Below are 17,749 nucleotides of genomic sequence, written 5' to 3' on the forward strand. Positions count from 1 at the left end.
ATAGTGCTGCAATGAACATTGTGGTAAATGTATCTTCTTGAACTATGGTTTTCTCAGGATATATGCACAGTAGTGGGATTGCTCAGTTGTATGGTAGTTCTATTTGTAGTTTTTTAAGGAAACTTCATACTGTTTTCCATGGCGGCTATATCAATTTACATTCCCAACAACAGTGCAGGAGGGTTCCCTTTTCTCCACACCCTCTCCAGCATGTATTCTTTGTAGATTTTTTGATGATGGCCATTCTGACTGGTGTGAGGTGATACCTCATTGTAGTTTACATTTGTATTTCTCTAATGATTAGTGATGTTGAACATGCTTTTGTGTGTTTGTTGGCAATCTGTATATCTTCTTTGGAGAAATGTCTATTTAATCTTCTGCCCATTTTTTGATTGGGTTGTTTGTTTTTTTGATATTGAGCTGCATGAGCTGCTTGTCAATTTTTGAGATTAATCCTTGTCAGTTCCTTCGTTTGAAAATATTTTCTCCCATTCTGAGGGTTGTCTTTTCATCTTGTTTTTGGTTTCCTTTGCTGTGCAAAAGCTTTTAATCTATACAATTTTATAAGCGCTAGCCTGGACCACTCAATACCAACATTTGCCTGGATGACCCCCCATGCCCACCGAATCACATATAGAGACCCCAGAAGTCCTTGCCAGGGCTAGTCTCTGGAATCAGTCAAATCCTCCCAGACCATGTCCTTCATTCTCAACTCACTCTTCCCTCTTCTCTTTCCATTTTTAACACTTCGTTTACCATTTCTCACGCTGAAGCATAATAATGGCTATGGGGAACTCATCTGGTCAATTTCTCTGTGCATCTGTCCAACAAGCCCTAATAAGGGACTGGAGATTCATCTCCCCAAAAGTTTAACATGTTGCAGAATGAGTAAAGCATAGGGAGATGGCTAAAAGAATCCATCCCACAGTCAGTACCTGGTTACTCTACAGACACATATGGCAATGACCAGAGGACGGAAAAAGGAAAAGAAAGCAGCTGCCAGAAAAATAAAAAGTCTCCTTCTTCAGCTTCCTTCACAGTAATTTTTCCTCTGTCCTCATTCTGTACCATGAGCGCTGTAGCATCCTCATCTCTTTGGCCTTCATGTCCTTAGTCTTATTTTTTAAGCACCATACTAACTATTAAAATCTGGCAAAATAATTATTTACAATAGCATACAATTTACATATAATAGGTATGGAAACAACCTAAGTGTCCATCAATGGATAAATGGATAAAGATGTGAGAGATATGCATATATATAATGGAATACTACTCAGCCATAAAAAAGATGAAAATTTCGCTATTTGCAAAGACATGGATGGACCTTGAGGGTATTATGCTAGATGACATAAGTCAAAGAAAGACAAATACTGTAGAATTTCACGATATGTAGAATATAACAAACAAAACAAAAGAAATGAACAAAGCAAACCAAACAGAAACAAACACATAGCTACAGAGAACAGAGTAGTGGTTACCAGAGCAGAAGGGCCAGGGGAAGGAGGGGAGGACAAAATGGGCAAAGAGGACCAACTGTATGGTGATAGACGGAAACTAAGTTTTTGGTGGTGAGCATGCTATAGCATATACAGAAGTAGAAATATAAGGTTGTACACATGAAACAGACAATGTTATAAACCAATGTTACCTCAGTAAAAAAATAAATTTAAAAAAATCTGGCAAAATGGTTGCTAAAAACAATAGATTAATATAGCTTTGTAGGTAGTATTGTAGCAAGTATTTTCTTAGTAACAGCAAGATTCAAATTCACTTGGAGCTTATAAAAAGCTGAGGAAAGAGTAGTTTCTCACTCCAAGTTATATCCCAAAGGCTACTGATTGGACAACTTTACAAAATATATATTAGTACAAAAAGTTCAAACATACACAAAAGTTACAAGGAAAGTTAATGAACCAACTTTTACAACTATTACAACTGTCAACTCACTCATGAATACTTATACTCTTATCCTCCCACCAGAGGTACTGTGAAGTTAAGGCCAGACATACTATCACTTCATACATAAATATTTCAACTCATATCTCTTATAGATAAGATTTTAAAAATTATTAGCATAGTATCATTAAACCTCTAAAATGATTAATTCCTTAATCTAATTAAACATATAATTTTCAAATTCCCCAAATGTTTTTATTTGCTTGAATCATAAACAAAATAAGGTCCCTACATTGGAACCAGTCTCTTAAATCTCCTTGAAGCTACAGGTTCCCCTACCTCCTTCCTTTCCCCATCTTCCCATTCCTTGACATTTATCTGTTGACGAAATTGGCCTGTAGAAACCCCCACAGTCTGGGTTATGCTGATATACTCCTCATGGTGTCATTGGATACATGCCTCTTTCCCCTATATTTCCTGGAAATTGGTAGCAAGAACTACAGGCTTGATCAATTCAGCTCCATTTTCCAGCAAGACAACCTTATAGCTGGTGGTACTATCTGGTTTTCTCACTTTTTGTGATATTAGCAACCATTGATGGTCACTGGCTATATCCCTTAATTCATTAGAGATTGCAAAATTGTGAGACAGTGACATTCTATCATTCCTCCATCTTTTAAGAGTTGGAATATGCCAATAATTAGAAACTTATCATCACCAACTACTTGGTTACTCTAAGCTACAGTTCATATAGGAAAGGTAGGGAAAAATACTTGAGTCTTTCCACTTATTACCAGTTTTCAAAATGAGTTAATTTACTAGCATCCCCCAAAGCAGACCAACTATTAGTATTTTTCTTTAGTATTATTGTGAGCTTCAAATTTAAATATATTTAATATGTTTCAATACACTGTAGATATTATTCTTACTGATCCTCAAATTGTCCCATTTTTGGCTCCTGAGTCCTTTAAGACACCCTTAGGAGTTTTTATAACTGTTTTCCTTTCTAAATTGACAAGATGTTCCAAGCTCATCTTGTACATTTCCTGCCCCAGACCTGGAAGTAGCTATTTTCCAAGGAGCTTTGGTTTACTTTAGTAGGAAATGGTATTTAGATACTATAGTCTCATTGTTAGGGGTGCTCATTGCTAGTGGGTTTGTCATTTTTCCAGGCCCTGCCATGAAAAAGAGCTAGAAAATTTACCATCACAGGATCTTTCCTTAACCTTAGCTATCTTTCATCTGTTTTTCCTTTAAACCACACTCAAAGGCTGGATTCCCAATAATATCTTAATCACTCATTTGCTTTATCCCATAAAATACATTTTTAAAAAACCTTAGAATAACAATACCAACATAACCACTATAATACTATTACTCTAAACAGTTTAAGATATTTTTAGAGATGTCATTGCCTTTAATAACAATCTAGTAGCGATAGATAGTCAAGTTCATTGACATTTGAAACAGCCCCTCCCTGCATGGTTGTTATATCAGCAACTCAATATATAATTAGGTGCTTCTGTTTCAATTGGTTCCCATTTTTAGGGATCTTTTAAAATTAAATTCTGTGTTAAAATTATGCAAAATATGTATATGGTTCCAAGTTAAGGAGACAAAACAAGATGTATTCAGAGAAGTCTAGCTTCTACTCCTCTCTCCACCCACCACACTGTTTCCTCCATCACACTACAAATAACCATTTTTTTGTTGTTAAATTTTTGTTTTATCCTTTTTTTAAAAAAATTTCCAAATATTAGTATTCCCATTCCTTTCTTCAATGAATGATACACACTATATCTATTAGTCACCACCCTGCTTTTTTCCCCTGAAAGTCACTCTACAACAGTATAAAGAGACACTCTCCATTCCTTTCTATAGTTGTGGATGTAGTATATGTTATTCATCAAATTGTGTACTGACCAACAGATGGATTGTTTCTAACTCTTGCTATTACAAACACCACTGCAATAAATAGCCTCATATGTGCATCTTTTCTTATTTTTGCCTTGAGATAGGATCTCTAGAAATAGAACTGCCTGGCGAAAGGGTAAATAGAAATGTAATTTTTCTAGGTATTGACAAATTCTCTCCCCTAGGGCTTATATCATTTTGCATTTCCTACAGCAATGTTTGAGAGTGCCTGCTTCCCCCCATTCCCTCCACAGTCTCATCAACAGAATAACTTGTCAAACTTTTAAATTTCTGTCAATATGATTGGTAAGAAATGATGTATCAGTGTAGTATTAATCTGCATATTTATTAGCACAAATATTAAATAGCTTTTCATATGTTAGAGGCAATTTGCAGTTCTTTTTCTGCAAACCATCTTATATCTTCTTATATCTTGCCCATTTTCTTGCTGAGTTGATAGTTTTCTTATTCTCTATTTTTTAGAAATACTAACCCTTTGTGATTAAAAACTGAAAATATCCTTCTCCAATTTGTCATCTTCTTTACTTTATTTATTATGTTTTCAGCTATAATAAAGTTATTATTTTTACCATAAAATTTATCTATATTTCCCTTATTGCATCTGGATTTTGAGTTACAGAGTGTTTATCCACTTCCAGGTTCAGAGGAATTCACCAGCCTTTTTCCTAGTACTTGTCTGGCTTCATTTTTGTATATTAAGTGACTGATTCACTTGTAATTTATCATTGGGATAGCACAAAGACTAAATCTAATATCATCTTCCTTCATTATTTAAACACTATTCATGTCTATTTCTTCATTTTCCACTCAGTTCTGTTAGTCTGTCTTTTCAAGCACCAATACCACAGTTTTTATTATAAAGGCTTAATAAAATGTTTCAATATCTAGTAGGTCTACAACTCTCCTCTGCTGCTCTTCTTTAATGAGAGTTTTTCTTATTATTCTTACTTATTTATTCTTTCCAATGAAATTTATAATCAGCTTGCCTAGTCACAGGAAGCACACACAAAGAATCATTATAAAGTCACAAATTAACTTTAGGGGATTGACAAATTTATGATGTTGAAACTAAAAGCTAAGAATAAGAACTAAAACTTGGAAAAAAGCATTAAAATAGTTTACCATTCTCTGCTTGTGAAAAGATACAGGCTGAACCCAGAAAACCTTTGCTACATTACCATGAGAAATTTTTATTTAAACAATTAAGATTAATAAGCAAAGGAACCAATCATTTCATGTATAGTGTAAACCAGCTGATTAGGAAAAAAACAAAATGATCAAATAACACAGGTATTAGAAATGCATTGCTCACCTTCCTTTTTCAGCCATTTCACAATGTTCCCTTCTTCCATTGTAGGAGACAGTGATGGCATTAGTATCGTAATAGGATCAGCTGAAATTGAAAAAAGGAAAGATTAAACACAAAAAATAATGCACCTCATGAGGCAGCAACAAAAAGTTCAAGTAAATTAATATCGAATTCAATTTGAGAAAAAAATATTCCAGTCTGAAAGACACCTAACTGGTCAAACTAAGTGTTCAGTAATCTTTTCTGGAATATTTTCAACTCCTTTTTCATAGTTCCCCAAGCCCTCTATGCATATTTTCAAGCCAGGTGCTTACAGGATTAAAAAAAAGAAAAGCTGATTTATGTTTCATCTTCTTTTCCTTCCCCTTTTGTTGCTGCAAAAAATATTTACAAGTAGAATGACCAAAGGAAAAGACAAAAAAAAAACAAAAAACAAAAAACTAGAGTTCTGATAAACGACAACAGAAGAATTAAGATTAGACTTACAACAGAATAATCAAGATTAAACTTTAGAAACTTGTTGTGTTTTTACTTTAATCTAATATTACACTATTCAGAAATCAAAGGTTCTTGCTGCTAAGTGTGAAAAGCAGAGGTTTGCTTTGTCAAGAATGACAGGGCAAGTGAACTTAAGTAGTTAAATTAATCTCAGATTGTGTTTCATACCACAATTCAGCTAGGGATCCAAAAAGATAGACTCAAATCAGGTGACCTCTCAATAAAGCATAGCTACTTTTCCCTTAGATATCAAAAAAGGAGACACGCTATATATTTGGCCAGATGTGCTTGCCAATAATTCCACTGTCCAGGACCATACTTAAAGAGCGCACAGCTGTTAGATTACAATTTACATAAAGTTTATACTAATAAAATAGTTCACAGAGTGCTCCAGTGCTTATTTAGCAGTAGCCATAGTAACAAATTACATTGCCTGAAATCTTCCACAAAACCTATTCTCTCCTCAGATTATTAAACTCTCTGACCCAAAAAAGCAAAACACACCACATCTGACATAATTCAAATGTGGAAAAGGGTAGAATAAGGCTTTTTTTTTTCCCATTGATGTTTTAGGGTTAAAAATAAGGGAAGTGATATCAAAAAAACAAACAACCTAATCCAAAAATGGGCAGAAGACCTAAATAGACATTTCTCCAAAGAAGATATACAGATTGCCAACAAACACATGAAAGGATGCTGAACATCACTAATCATTAGAGAAATGCAAATCAAAACCCAATGAGGTATCACCTCACACTGGTCAGAATGGCCATCATCAAAATATCTACAAACAATAAATGTTGGAGAGGGTATGGAGAAAAAGGAACCCTCTTGCACTGTTGGTGGGAATGTAAATTGATGCAGCCACTATGGAGAACAGTATGGAGGTTCCTTAAAAAACTAAAAATAGAACTACCATATGACCCAGTAATCCCACTACTGGGCATATACCCTGAGAAAACCATAGTTCAAAAAGAGACATGTATCACAATGTTCAATGCAGCACTATTTACAATAGCCAGGACATGGAAGCGACCTAAGTGTCCATCGACAAATGAATGGATAAAGAAGCTGTGGCACGTATATACAATGGAATATTACTCAGCCATAAAAAGAAACGAAATTGAGTTATTTGTAGTGAGGTGGATGGACCTAGAGACTGTCATACAGAGTGAAGTAAGTCAGAAAGAGAAAAACAAAAACCGTATGCTAACACATATATATATATGGAATCTAAAAAAAAAAAAGGTTCTGATGAACCTAGGGGCAGGACAGGAATAAAGACGCAGACGTAGAGAATGGACTTGAGGACATGGGGGTGGGGGGGAGGGTATGCTGGGAGGAAGTGAGAGAGTGGCATGGACATATATACACTACCCAATGTAAAATAGATAGCTAGTGGGAAGCAGCCACGTAGCACAGGGAGATCAGCTCGGTGCTTTGTGACCACCTAGAGGGGTGGGATAGGGAGGGTGGGAGGGAGGCTCAAGAGGGAGGAGATATGGGGATATATGTATACATATAGCTGATTCACTTTGTTATACAGCAGAATCTAACACAATTGTAAAGCAATTATACTCCAATAAAGATGTATTAAAAAATAAAGGAATTGAATACTAATGTTAAATATAGTTAAATATTTCCTTTGGGAAACTGAACTAATGTTATTGTAATTTCAAATGGAGAGTTCCTATGGCTTCATGGTAAAGAAGTGCCATTTCTGAAGCATTGGGAAGGAAGCTTCTATCCTCCCATCACTGTTCATTCACTCCCCTCTAAAGGACTGGGAAAAGGATCCAGGCAAAGACATCTGCCTCAGCCTTTTCCTCATTTTAAGACCTGCCTGCCTATAGGGAACCTGTATTTTCCTTTCAGTTCTTCTATGCACTAGGCATAAATGGACCTGCCTTTCAAAGGCAGGTAGTAAGCCCACCTCTCTCTATTCCTGCCATCAGGGCCCAGTGGGTGCTGGGAAGCAATTCAGGATGTGTGTTTGCTTTGTATACACAAACTGTCTCTCTCAAACAAAAGCCCAAAGTCTAAACAGGGGTTGTACTCAGGAGTCCAACTGTAAAAGGCCACAGATTTAAGTCACATTTTCCAACACAACAAAACCATCAACATTAAAACTGTTACTTTGATCTCCATCTGTCTGGTTTTTGCCTTCTCAATTGGTACCAATCTACAAGGATAGAAATGTAGAATCATCACTCTCAATACCCCAACAATGATAGAGCCCGAACAAAATTCCAAGTCAACATGCCCATTTCATCAATGAGAAAACTACAATCCACTGATTACGGGATTTGAATTCTGCCTAACTCTCAAGGCTGTCCTCTCCTACACTGTACTACTGCTCATCAATAATTGATGATCCTTACCATTATGGATTATCAACTAATTAATCATTGGTTATTTATAGCCTATTCATCCAGAAATTCATACAGAAAAAACCAGACATGTCAAATCTATGTGAGCATTCTTCACGTGTCCAATCAAGCAGCCTAACAATCCCTCTCTATCAAAAAGTTCAAGCCTGGCATTACGAGATGCAATATTTCAAAATCATATACACAGTAAATTTATACATCAAATAGAGTTCCACTACAAAGAAGCAAAATAAATGAACTTCTATGGTTCTATGTCCAGATTCCAATTTATGACAAATATCAACTCAGTTCTCTCAAAACAAAGTCTCTCTTCAATATGTTTATACCTTGGTTCTAGTTACCATGATACAATTAATATTTATTTTATGATTCTCTCTCCTATTATAATCTCTCACCTACGAGACCTTCACATTTTTCCTGACACTAAGTACTTCATTATGAAACTTTTTGCGTTTTATGAATTACCACATCAAGAACCTTAAAAATTTTCATATTTTAAAAATAAAAAGAACATAATCACTCCTCATACAGCCACCCTTCATAGATGAACTGAAATCACTTCTCTGAATAATGACTGAAAAATATAAAAATTCTGTAATAGATCACTATCCTTACTCCAAAATGAAGGTGACAAAAACCAGAGACAGACATTTTGGACATTTCCATTATTCGGTACTATCTCTTGATTGCTTATACTGACTTATATGGATAGTACAATGTGCAATGTATTTTCTTTTTCTTTTTTTTGCGATACGCGGGCCTCTCACTGTTGTGGCCTCTCCCGTTGCGGAGCACAGGCTCCGCGGCCATGGCTCACGGGCCCAGCCGCTCCGAGGCATGTGGGATCTTCCCGGACCGGGGCACGAACCCGTGTCCCCTGCATCGGCAGGCGGACTCTCAACCACTGCGCCACCAGGGAAGCCCTGCAATGTATTTTCTGATTAATCTAACTAACCTATCCTCAGATGCTCATGCTAGAAAATGATTTTTAAAAGGAAGCATTAATTTATTAATAATAATGCATATTTCATTCTAGTGGATCCTCTTTCAACCTGAACATTACATACATCTTTTCCAAATATATTTTTTCCAGTGGGAAGGTAATTATATAATCATAATATCAGTTTTGAATGACAGGGCTGCATATAACTAATATCTGGCCTTTATGGCTGCCATCAATTCTACTGAAGATAGTGTTGGCTTTTCTAGACTCCTTGGAATTTTAACCTACACATAATGTTGTTTAATTTCATTAGGAATTATATGTAGCTTCCCTTCTCATTCCAATAAGCAGTACATTCTACCTTTTTCCTGTCAAACTGAGGAGGCCTTGAAATGGGCACCAATTACAGTTCCTACTCGTAACTGGGCACAACTATAGTAAGAATAAAGGAAATGCAGTTTTTTACTCCACTGGTCATACAGGTTATTTCAATTAGTACCCAAAAAATACCCCAAATTTTGTTAGACTTTAACCCTTTTGTAGTCATTTTAGTGTTCTATTTCTTTTCATCAAGCTAACAAAGTATACCTAATGGTCTAAGTATACCTATAAAGTCTGCCCTTCTATAGCAGTTAAAAACCATATTTTAAAACTTTTAAGGTAACTACCGTAATGTTCATTGTTCCAGTTTATATTTAAATATACTGATTTTAACAGCAGAGTCTCACAAATCCATCACAACTGTCTTAATCTCTTTTTTTTTTTTTTGCCTCAATATAATGACACAATAAGTTGAAATTTTTCACTCAGTATATTGCTGCTTTACCTTCCTTATCAGGCACATGAGCAATTGATCAATCAGCGAATCTTACAGCAATCTACACTAATCTAATTTCTTGTTCTCTAGAGTATTTCTTTTATCTCAAAACACTCGTACTTTAGCAAAACCTACAAAAGCTTTAAATTGATGATGTATACATCAATTCTAAAAGGTTTCCAGATTTTTTAAAAAAAGATTAATATAAGCAAACTCTTAAAATACAAATGCAGAACAAACAGCTTTGTGGCTAATAATGAAGCAGATCTAAGCCCCATTACTCTGACTGAAGTAATTAAGGAAATTCCACAATTTACTTATGGTACTGCTTGGACGTCATGCTCTAGTCCATTAATACGACTATAATCCAAACACAAAAATCATGAAATGAAGACAGACAAATTGAAGAAATAAATTACCCTGTACTTTTTTAGTGCAGCTCTCTGTTCCTTACATTAATTTGCTTCTTTTTAAATAGGAAGAGATGCTGCTCATTTAATCACCTCTCTTTCCAATGCAAGAACTCATTAAATAAAATTGACCTTTAAAATTTCTGCTTAAATTAAACAATTCTGCCATCTGCAGGCTGGATGAAATAAAGCCATAAGACGTAAAGGTAATTTCAAAATCAATACCAGGGCATAGAATAATATTAATACTGCAGTTTTGAATAAAGGTAAAGCAATTTTTTAAAAGATAAGTGCTTGTCATATGGGTCTTCTTTGTTCAAATACTTATTTTGGCCTAAGAATAGATTGAAAATGTCACAAATACTTACTTTGGTATAAGAATAGATTGAAAATGTCACAAATACATTTTGGTATAAGAATACATTGAAAATGTCAAAGAACAACAATAGAAAATGTATGCATAGTAGTTTGTGAGAAAATAGCATTTAGAGTAATAAATGTAATGAAAGATGCCCACAAACAGTTATACATGGCATAATCCAATTTCTACCTGCTTAGCTTGTATGTACACAAAGACTGAAAGGATATACTCCAAAATGACAATAGTACCTATCTCTAGTTGATGGTTTTATTATACCTGCTTTTTATTTCTTTGTTTCTTGTTACTTTTAAACAAAAACCCACAAGAACAGGGAGAAAAGAAGGAACAATAGAACACAATTTTGGAAGCAGAAAAGTAAATAATGTAGATAGTAATAATTGACTAAAGAGAGACTAGAAAGCTGAATGCTAAACTAGAAGTGGAGAAAGCTGAGATAATCAACCTGGTTTATACAAGAATTTCCCAAAGGCCCAAGAACTGGCAGTACGGAGGACCTCTGGAAATACTGGGGGCGGTGCGGTGGGAGGTTTGGGTGAATGCTATTTAAGTGCTGGGTAACACCACCCTCATTCAACCGAAGACTGGAGGTTGTTTCCTCTGCAGAGGTAAAAGAGAAGACCTTTGGAACAGAGGGTGAACCTACACACCTGGAGATACTGTATATAGAAACTGCAAAAGTAAGTTAACTGAGAGATCAGCTGAAGTGACTGACAATACCAGAAATTGTGCTAAAAAGATATTAGATGGTGTGGGATGAATTAGTAATAGTTACAGAGAAAACTGAAGGAAAAATTTTAAAGGCAACGACTTGAAAAAAGCAAAAAGTAAGAAAGGTAACAATCATAATATGGGACGATATAGGACAATTCTCAGTTAAGCATTATTTGTTTGCTGTAAGCACTGAATATAGATTTAATTAAGAATTGCAAAATATCCTACTTTACAATTCCTTCCTCAGGTAATGAGCGATGGAGTCACAGGTTCCTTTCACCTTCCCAATCTAAACATGAAAGTTTCCTTTCTACTCTTTACCTTATCCAGCCTTGTCCTCATTGCTAAAGTACACTAACTCTTGAACTCTCTTTTAACTGTATTGCACATTTGAAAACCAAACTCTCATTAATGTCATTGGCAAATGTTTTACTTTCTGTGGTACTGTCATATTGACTACCAAAGCTAAAGGGTAAATGTAGGCATTCAACAAATGCTTTCTGAGCTCCTGCTATCCTAGCCTTAGACCCACATAAGCCCAGAATCTTGACCTCAAAGGATTATAGTTTAAATGGGAAGTCAAGACAAATACACAAGTACTAGAGGGTAGCATATAAACATGCCGTGAGAATGCCAAAGAGCTGAGAGTCGAGATTCTAGCTGTTCAAAAAAGGAAATCTTGATTTGTGTGCTAGTACCACTTTATACTCATTAGAATGGCTATTATCAAAAAAACAAGGTGTTGGCAAGATGTGGAGAAATTAGAGCCCTTGTGCACTGTTGGTGGAAAAGTAAAACAATGCAGCTTCTGTGGAAAAACAACCCAATGGTTCCTCAAAAAATTAAACACTGAATGACCATTTATTTGATCAGGCCACCTCACTTCTGGGTATACACCCAAAATAACTGAAAGCGGGAACTCGAACAGGAGTTTGCACAACCACGTTCACGGCAGCATTATTCACAATGGCCAAAAGGTGAAAACAGCCCAAGTGTCTGTGGATAGATGAATGCATAGACAAAATATTGTGGTATATACATCCAATAAAATGTGATTCGGCCTTAAAAAGGGATGAGATTCAGATATCTGCAACAACATGGATGAAACTTGAAGACATTACGCTAAGTGAAATAAGCCAGACACAAAAAGACAAATATTTTATGATTCTGCTTTTATGAGGTACCTAGAAGAGGCAAATTCACAGAGAAAGTAGAACAGTGGTTACCAGGGGCTAGGGAGAGGGGAGAATGGGGAGTTGTTGTTTAATGGGTACAGAGTTTCAGTTTGGGATTATGAAAAAGTTCTGGAGACAGTGGTAATAGCTGCACACAATGTGAGCACTCTTAATGCCCTGGAACTAAACACTTAAAAATAGTTAAAATGGTAGATTTTATATATATTTTACAATAAAAAATAACTTTTAATTTTAAAAATCTGCTGAGCAAATAAAACAAGGTGAGGGACCAGCAGAGATATTCCAGGTGAGGGAGACATCATATGCTAATAAAGAGGTGGGAATTACAGCTTAGTCCGGCTAAAGAGTAGAACGTAATGAAAATGAAAAGTAGGCCATGTAAGTTAGAAAAAGTATGTTGGGACTACTGCCTTATAGTAGGTAGCCATAGTACCTTCTAGTACACTCTAACACCTAGTTAATGGGTTTGACATTATTTAAATACCAATGGAAAGACATGAAAAAAATTTCGAGCAAGTAAAAGAAATAATAACAATAAAAAAATTGAACTTGTTTGCAGTTCCACAGACATAGCCATGTTCACAAGGCTATAATTTACAAAAAAGAAACGAAGAAAAACTGCACACGCTTTGAGACGGTCACAACTATAAACCCTGCAGAAAAGCTAAAATAATGGGATTTTAAATACAAAGTGAAGATACCCATGAACATGTTACCTGTTCTCCTTTACTGACTTAGAACACTTGTCCTGAGAGACTAAAAAGGCACGTAAGGACCAGATCCTTCTAAGAAAAGAAAGGAAAGGAAGGGGACCCAGTTGCAGTAGAGGAACTATTTTATTGTTTGATCAGAGAAGGCGTCCTCTGACAAAGTGAGTAGAGCTGAGTGGAGGTAGCCATGCAAATCTCTGATGGAGAGCCTTCGAAACGGAGGAAACAGCAAGCACAAGAATGAGCAGAGGGCTTCCCTGGTGGTGCAGTGGGAATCCGCCTGCCAATGCAGGGGACACAGGTTCAAGCCCGGTCTGGGATGATCCCACATGCTGCAGAGCAGCTAAGCCCATGTGCCACAACTACTGAGCCCGTGCTCTAGAGCCCACAAGCCACAACTACTGAGTCCATGTGCTACAACTACTGAAGCCCACACACCTAGAGCCCATGCTCCACAACAAGAGAAGCCACCGTAATGAGAAGCCTGCACACCGCAATGAAGAGTAGCCCCTGCTCGCCACAACTAGAGAATGCCCACATGCAGCAACGAAGACCCAATGCAGCCAAAAATAAATAAATTAAAAATATTAAAAAATAAGAACATAGAAAAAGTAAATTGTATGTTTACCCACATAAGAAAAATAAATTAAAAATAAATAATTTTTTTTAAGTTTAAAAAAAAAAAAAGAATGTGCAGAGAGCATGCTTGGTATGTTCAGAACTCACCCAGGGAGTGTGCTGTAGTGGAGTGAGTGTGAGGTGAGGCATGGTCAGAGCTGAACTCAGAGAGGTGGAGGATTCATATCATATTGTGCTTTGTAAACCACAGTTAAGGACTTCAGATTTCATTCTGAGTTTAATGAGAAGCTCTTGGAGGGTTTTCAGCAGAGGAGTAACATGATCTGATTTATAATTTAAAAGCAGCACTCTGAAAGCTGCACGGAGAATGGCCTGTACTGGGCCAAGGGTGGTGGTAGAGACATCTATTGGGACACTCCTGCAATAATCTAGATTGGAGGTGGTGGTAGCTTGCACCAGTCTAGTTGGTAGCAGAAGTGGTGAGGAGTGGTCAGATTACATTTAAAAGGTAGAGTCAACAAGAATTTCTGATAGTTTGGATGTGGCATATGAAAGTCAGGAGTCAAGGATGACTTGAGTTAGGAGTACAAGTAGAAAAACCCAAAAATCCAAATTAGATGCCATAGCTCCAAAAGGAACATTTTTCTTTCTATAAAAAGTGCCCCAGGGGCTTCCCTGGTGGCGCAGTAGTTGAGAGTCCGCCTGCAGACGCAGGGAACACGGGTTCATGCCCCAGTCCGGGAAGATCCCACATGCCGCGGAGCAGCGGGGCCCGTGAGCCATGGCCGCTGAGCTTGCGCGTCCGGAGCCTGTGCTCCGCAACGGGAGAGGCCGCAACAGAGAGAGGCCCGCCTACCGCAAAAAGCAAAAAACAAAAAACAGCCCATTAGTACAGCACCATCTCTACACCCTAAATTCACAAAAATAGTCACTTATAAAACTCTCGTCAAATTACCCCTTTCTAGAGTGTCATCGATTCCCTTGCCAGGAGCCTGTAAAAAGATTTAAGAGGGTGGCATTGAAGTAACAAGAAAAATTTCAAACCACAAGGAAGGTCACTCCATTTGAAGGAACAACATGAGCAAAGAAAGGAAAGATAAGTACAGATGTTTAGGTAAAGGTGAATGATCGGATGAGCCTAAATGCACAAACTTAGCCCAAACCCAGATCTGAATCAAAATTTCCAAATTACTGCCTTTGTTGTAGTCACTTGGGTAAATGTATCCAAGAGTCATTTGTTTATAGTTCGAACCCCTATATTAAAATGCACCTTTCTTGTTCTCAGATATGGCAAATACCCTTGCAAAGTAGCACACTTATTTTCTGTAGGAAATGACCAAAATGTTCATGGTAATAGCCTGGAGACTAGGTGGCATTTATAGATAAATTACAGGGAGATCTACAAGTTCCCTGGAATCACATACAAAATTTTGCATGTATGCATTTTTCTGAAGAAGTGGTATAGTGTTTATCAGTTTTCAAATAGGTTTATGCCTCTCTAAAAGTCAGTGCTAGTAGATTCCCAAAGAAACTCTCCTGAATTTAAATTTACCAACCTTAATTCTTCCCTAGAAATGTTTCATTAACACAAGAAGGACCTTGATTGAAAAAAAAGTATCCAGTAGATCACCAGCTATAGTAAACTGCTTACCAAGTACAAAAAATAAAAAGAGTCACCATACACTCCATTTTGTTTACAGAATCTGTTGATTCCTTCATACACTTAGTACTGAATGATACATTTACAAAGACCCTGCTGGAATTGTAAGGTATGTCAGAATGGCTGCAGAACTATTTTCTCTGGGTGAAATAAACCAAACACTTCAGAAGAGGTTTCAGCTTGCAATATCAGTCTTCTTGGTATTAAACTATAAAATTTAAATTCTACATGAATCCCAGTTTATTCTGCAATCTTGGAACAAGGGCAAAAAGAAATCACCACTCAAGAGTGTAGGAAAAGAATGAACACGTGCATAACAGTTTGGGGATTTATACATTTTTTCGTAAAGGCAAATGATGCTCAAGACAACAATAAGGTGTATTTAAGAGTATATCATCTTAGAAACTTACAGAGAGGTCAGTGACATATACTTTAACTCTTAAATGGTCTTACCATCCTTTATACACAGTCTGGAATTTTAGTATCTTATTTAAAATAATGATATCATGACTGTCGCTGAAATACCATTTCACAATGTAGATATTACCAGAATATATCACCTCTTAAAAAAAAAAGAAGTTTCATCACTGGATCGTAAAATCTCAGTGCACTCATCTTAACATTAACTTCGTGTAACATTTTTTTCTGAGCCTAAAGTAGCTCAGAATATGTAGGCAATGCCTACTGCACCTAATTTTTTATATTACAATTCATCCTGTGGAGTGACTGAATGATGCGCAGGTAATAATACACTCAGTACCTGCCCGCCACCCATGTGAAGAAAAATAATGCCGGGCACACTATATTACATGGTATCAAACACTGTAAGAATTATGTTAATTGTGTCAATACCACTCTTTAATGACGACTTTCTATAATAAATTTTGTGAACAAACAAGAATTTCAATGACTATCCAGTTCTACAAGGGTTAAGTCATAACCCACTCAAGTTGCCCAGCCACAGTGCGACCCGAGAGGAATTCAGGATGAAGCACTCTGCTTTGGATAAACAGGCCCTTAGATAGTTCGAAGCATATCTCAGGAAGAACTTCAATGACCCTGGATTCTTACATCTTCCTATTCGTAAAAATATAGTAAAACCATTAACATGAGTTATCTGTTCTTTGTGATTAGCAGTAATCTTTTACCAAGATATATGCTTGGCTGTATGTATTTCCTAGACAAAAAAAATTCATATACAATCTGGCTTCCCCCCTACCTCTGCAGAGCAGTGCCTCGGACCTGAGTGGCTGTCTCCCGTGCTATAACCGTCAGTAAGCCGCTGAATAAAACTTAAACTCACAACTCTTATGTTGTATGTCTTTAAGTCGACACCTTCTTGGTAAAATTCCCTCCTAAATTTTCACTCTTTCAGGCTCATGTTTTGGTTAAACATTCTTCCCGACCTATGTCTAATGGCTGGACATTTACAAATTGGGTCCTTTACCATAGTGGTCGCGTGGAGCAACCCAAGTGGCCTCGAAGGTCTCCAACAAAGACAGGTCAGGAGAATGAATAAAAACTGCTAACGGTGACGTCTGAATCTCAACAAACTTGGTCAACCTAACAACTCTAAAGAAACCTGAAATGTGACTGGGAAAAGGCCTAAGAGATGCCTCACAACCCAAATTCCAAGGCAAGGTCACAGAGAAGCCGTATCAACCACGTGGACAGGGACGGAATCAAGTTCTCCTACTTTCCCCAAAAGCCCTTTGCGGCATGCAGTAGGCCAAGTCAGCAGACTCCTCCCCAAGAAAAAGCCAAGGGAACAGTGAGCCCCTGGCAACTCACACCCAGATACAGGCCTTCAATCAAAAAGCTCCAGCCCCAGCCCCATTGCTCAGATACACAGAAGCTGACCGAGCCCCAGACACTCACCCCGCAGCCACTGCGTGCTGTGAAACCATCTCCAACTAGCTCCACGGCCGGCAGACCACCCAGAAGCCCCCTTAACCAGCCTTGGGCTTCGGCAGAAGCCCAGGAGGCAACGCAGCAACCGCTGATCACAGCCTAGCCTCCAGGAGGCCGCCATCTTCCCGGCCTTCTCCCGGGCTGCCCTCTGCACTGCCTGATCGCCCAGTCATCAAGGCCCTCTCAGGCCCCGCCTCCCACCCTGTTGGACGCGCCCCCTGGACTCCAGCCGCCCCTCTGAGCCTTGGAATCAAGCTCTTCTAGCCCCGCCTCCAACCGCTTGGCCCCGCCTCCCGGTCAGGCGGCTCCGCGGTTGGGTCTCCAGGCAGCGAGGCCCTCCCAGACCCGCCTTTCGCCTTGTCCGCCCCGCCCCCGGGGTGCCCTCAGGGCCGCCTGATT

General features: G+C 37.7%; 1 protein-coding gene across 2 annotated transcripts in view; it reads right to left on the reverse strand.

The window, feature by feature from the left end:
• Positions 1-17,518, reverse strand: part of PDHX (pyruvate dehydrogenase complex component X) — a 72,986-nt gene extending 55,468 nt beyond the window's left edge. Inside the window, exons 1-2 of one of the 2 annotated variants that reach the window (XM_082626544.1) lie at positions 17,312-17,518; positions 5,147-5,227 (exon numbers count right to left, since the gene is read on the reverse strand). In XM_082626544.1, the coding sequence (XP_082482670.1) occupies positions 5,147-5,227; positions 17,312-17,471 (241 nt within the window). In that variant the 5' untranslated portion in view covers positions 17,472-17,518. The remainder of the gene's footprint in view (positions 1-5,146; positions 5,228-17,311) is intronic. The other variant, XM_082626545.1, reaches the window with a different exon arrangement.
• Between the last annotated feature and the right edge of the window lie 231 nt (positions 17,519-17,749).

This window comes from Mesoplodon mirus (assembly GCF_964341445.2).
Source record: "Mesoplodon mirus genome assembly, chromosome: 7".
Classification (NCBI taxonomy): domain Eukaryota; kingdom Metazoa; phylum Chordata; class Mammalia; order Artiodactyla; family Ziphiidae; genus Mesoplodon; species Mesoplodon mirus.